This window comes from Phaethon lepturus, unplaced genomic scaffold (assembly GCF_000687285.1).
Source record: "Phaethon lepturus isolate BGI_N335 unplaced genomic scaffold, ASM68728v1 scaffold37931, whole genome shotgun sequence".
NCBI lineage: Eukaryota > Metazoa > Chordata > Aves > Phaethontiformes > Phaethontidae > Phaethon > Phaethon lepturus.
The window spans coordinates 1-3,263 of NW_010519144.1; the positions used below are offsets into that span (position 1 = coordinate 1).

Consider the following 3,263-nt stretch of genomic DNA (forward strand, 5'->3'; position numbering starts at 1 on the left):
TGGGAGCTTTTTTTTGACCGTTACACAAAAACTTCCTCATTTGCAAGCCTGCAGCAGGGCAAAGAGCCTGCACGGGGGAAAGGGAGGCCAGAAGCCCCATTTTCCCACTTCCCATTTTCACCAGCAGCTTCCCAGGGCAGGGCAGGGCAGAGCGGAGCTGGGATGCTCGTGCTGTGGCGGGAGCCGGGGGCCAACGCCAAAGCCTCTGCCCGCTCCCAGGGGCGCTTTCGTCCGCATCGCCCACACAGCACAGAAACAGGCCCAGCCCGCGGGACCGGGGCTGCCTCCTGCAGGCACTCCTTTAGGGAGGGGGCTGGAGCACCAGTCCCTGCCCTCCTGCCAGGGTGGGAAGGAAGGAAACAGCACCTGAGCAAGGAGGGCAGTGCCAAGGCTGAAATCCAAACCCAGCTCCTCTCCCTCTGCCCAGCCGGCTTTCCTGCCCGCCCAGCCTCAGGGCTCGAGGGGGTAGCGGGCAGCGCAGCATGGGGCTGGCAGCCCCAGCGTGGCAGCTCCTACTCCCTCCCACTTCCCCCAGCCCCTCTCTGTCCATCCCCAGCAGCTCCCTCACCCGCCATCAGGCTTTTCCACTTCTGAGCAAACGTGGCTGGGACCTCTTTGCCAGAAGTAAAATCCAGCAATGAGTGCAGGGGGCCGAGCCAGGACTCAGGTCTGGTTTTGCTCCACGGTCCCTGGCTAGCTGCAGTAGCTCCGTGCCTCAGTTTACCCACATGAAAGCTGGCAACAGCGGGACCTAAAACAGCTCAGTGCTCGTACAAAGACACAGCAGGATGCAACCCTGTGCTCTCCTCCCGCTTACCTCGCCTGCCACAAAGAAGAGCAACGGTGCCTCCTCCTCTTTGGCTTTGTACTTGGCAATGATTTTTTCAGCTATGGGCTGAATCAGTTGTTTCGCTGCCTCCGACTCTCCGTCATCCTCTGAATCTGCAGGGCAGAGGTGGGAAGAAAAAGCAAAAAAGTTACGATCAGACGGATGCAAACCGGCCGAGTGCTGGCAGCAATATCCCACAGCACCACCATGGAGGAAACCAGAGCCCGGATGCGAAGCACAAACTTCAAAGCTGCGTGGCTCTGTAGCAATTAGGGAGCAGCTGAAATGCGCCTTTCATGTGAGACAGGGAAACATGTAACAGAAGAGCAGCTCCTGCTCCCAAAATACTTCACTGCTCACTCCCTGGTGCCGCTGCTGAAGCGCAGGGACAAACAGGCACAAAAAAGCCACTTTGCAGTTTCAGCAGTGTCAGGATGTTTTGAAGACCAAACGAACGTGCTGATCTGAGGCTGCCTGCCACCCCTGCCTGCCACCCACCACCCCTCCGCCTCAGGACGGCTGCTCTGCAGCTTTTCTGCTCCAGTCTCCACAGCGGCAGCACTGCGAAGGCAGCTTTGATTTGACAGAGGTAGAGTAGAAAGAGATGGCAACATCAATCAAACACCAGCCACCACTGAAGTTCAAATACTGAGCTGGAAAGAGAAGAGACTGTCCTTGAGCAGCATCGAGATGTGAACGATTTCAATTCGGGAACAACTTTTGGCATTAGGAAAAAAACAAGTAAGAAGGCAGAAGAGAGGTGCCTGGTCTCCCGGTTGCATTCTGCTTGTGCAGCTCTCGTGGTCCCTGATGAAACCATCCGACACGACCGGTCCAGCCCCAAGCTGGGACAGGCACTGCCCACAGCCAAAGCGCGCTCTCTCTCTGCCCTTCCCTTCCTTCCCCTTTGGCTTCTCCAAGCAAAGCAGGGGATGCCAGAGACACTGCATGCTGCATTTTGGGGTCTGTCCTCTGTATGGGACAGTGATAAATACGTAGAGTTGTGGGGTATTTGCAGGGATTGATTTTTCTCCAAACAATGGCTGCTGGCAGCACTCCAGGCAGCCCTGCACACTCTGGCTAACCCAGCCCTAAACTCTCTGGGGGCGGATGTAGATCGGTCAGGATTTATTCACAACTGGCTCTTGCTAAGCTTGCCTCCTCCGGCGGCTGCCTCCTCCTGGGGGTGATGCTGCTCGCGCAGCACAGGCACTGATCTGCTGAGGGGGTCTCCCAGCAGGACACGGGCTGAGCAGGAGCCCCCGTCGCCGACGCCTGCCTCGGTGCAGCGCCAACTTTGTCTCAGCCCCAGCACATCGCCGGCAGATTTCACCAAGCCCAGGCAGCCCCTCAAGCGCCGAGAGCAAGCCCCAGCCGCTGGCCGGAGAGAGCTCTCCTGACAAGCTGTTTGCAACAAGGTGATAGAAAAACTTTGCTCAGAGCAAGATAAAAATAACTCTTTCCAGAGGCCTGCAGTGCCGGCCCCAATCAATCACGCTTGGCGTGGCCAGCCAGTCCTCCCCGCGCAAGGAGAGTATTTTTGGCTCTGTGCTCACGTCCCCTGCTGGGCTATGCTGAATAAATAATCAGGGTCAAAAGGAAATCTGAAAGGGAAGAAGGGAAAGAACGACAGACACGTTATCAGCACTGCAGAGAAGGGTGTGCTGCTCACAAAGGGCGTGCGAGGAAGCAGGACACGAGCCCTGCCCTGGCCCAGGCCCCTCGCACAACAGCGGCAGGCTCAGGGCAAGGGGGACTTCTTCAGCAAACCCCCACCACAGCTCCACAGAGCTCTCAAGGGACAGCCGCACCCCCGCAAGAGCCCAGGACCCCGCAGCTCGCTCCCCGGGATGCTGTGCACACCCCTCTGCAGCCCCCCTACCCTACCCCAGCTCTGCCTGCAGCACAGCTCATCCCAGCCACAGCCCTTGCCTGATTTAACCGTCCATCGCTGGCAGGGAAGCGATGAGGAACGAGCCAGCTGCGCTCCGGATGAGCTCTAAAAAAAAGCGGACCTCGGGAGGAGCTAGAGGCCTGGCGCCAGCCACAGCAGATCTTCATGCGTGGGTTAGCAGTAGAAGAGGGACAGGAGCTTTGGGGAAAAGCCTGCCCTGTTCTGCAGCCAGTGCACCACGGTGGGGGAATCACCCAAGGACCAGCAGAGCAAGCAAGAAGACCCTCTGACTCCCACAGCCCCGCTCAGCTCAGGGATTCAACCCCTGAGCTGTGGTTTCCAGCACAGAGCTCCAATCCCTCCCAGAGATGCTTCCTCTGCCTCCTCTGGTATGTCACGTGTGCCTGAAGTCGCCGCTCCAGAAAGGCCTTCCCTGCCTCCACCATGCCGGCCGTGACAGTGCATTTCTTGTACTCCCCAACACCTAATCAGCATTCCTCTCCACAGCTGCTGAAACATCTTTGATACACAAGCTCCTCT

At 58.1% G+C, this 3,263-nt stretch overlaps 1 protein-coding gene across 1 annotated transcript in view; it reads right to left on the reverse strand.

Moving 5' to 3' along the window:
* Window positions 1–817: 817 nt before the first annotated feature.
* NXN (nucleoredoxin) overlaps window positions 818–3,263 on the reverse strand; it is a gene marked incomplete at both ends in the record, with an annotated part of 11,685 nt that continues 9,239 nt past the window's right edge. Inside the window, one exon of the mRNA XM_010296950.1 lies at window positions 818–942. Coding sequence (XP_010295252.1) covers window positions 818–942 — 125 coding nt within the window. The remainder of the gene's footprint in view (window positions 943–3,263) is intronic.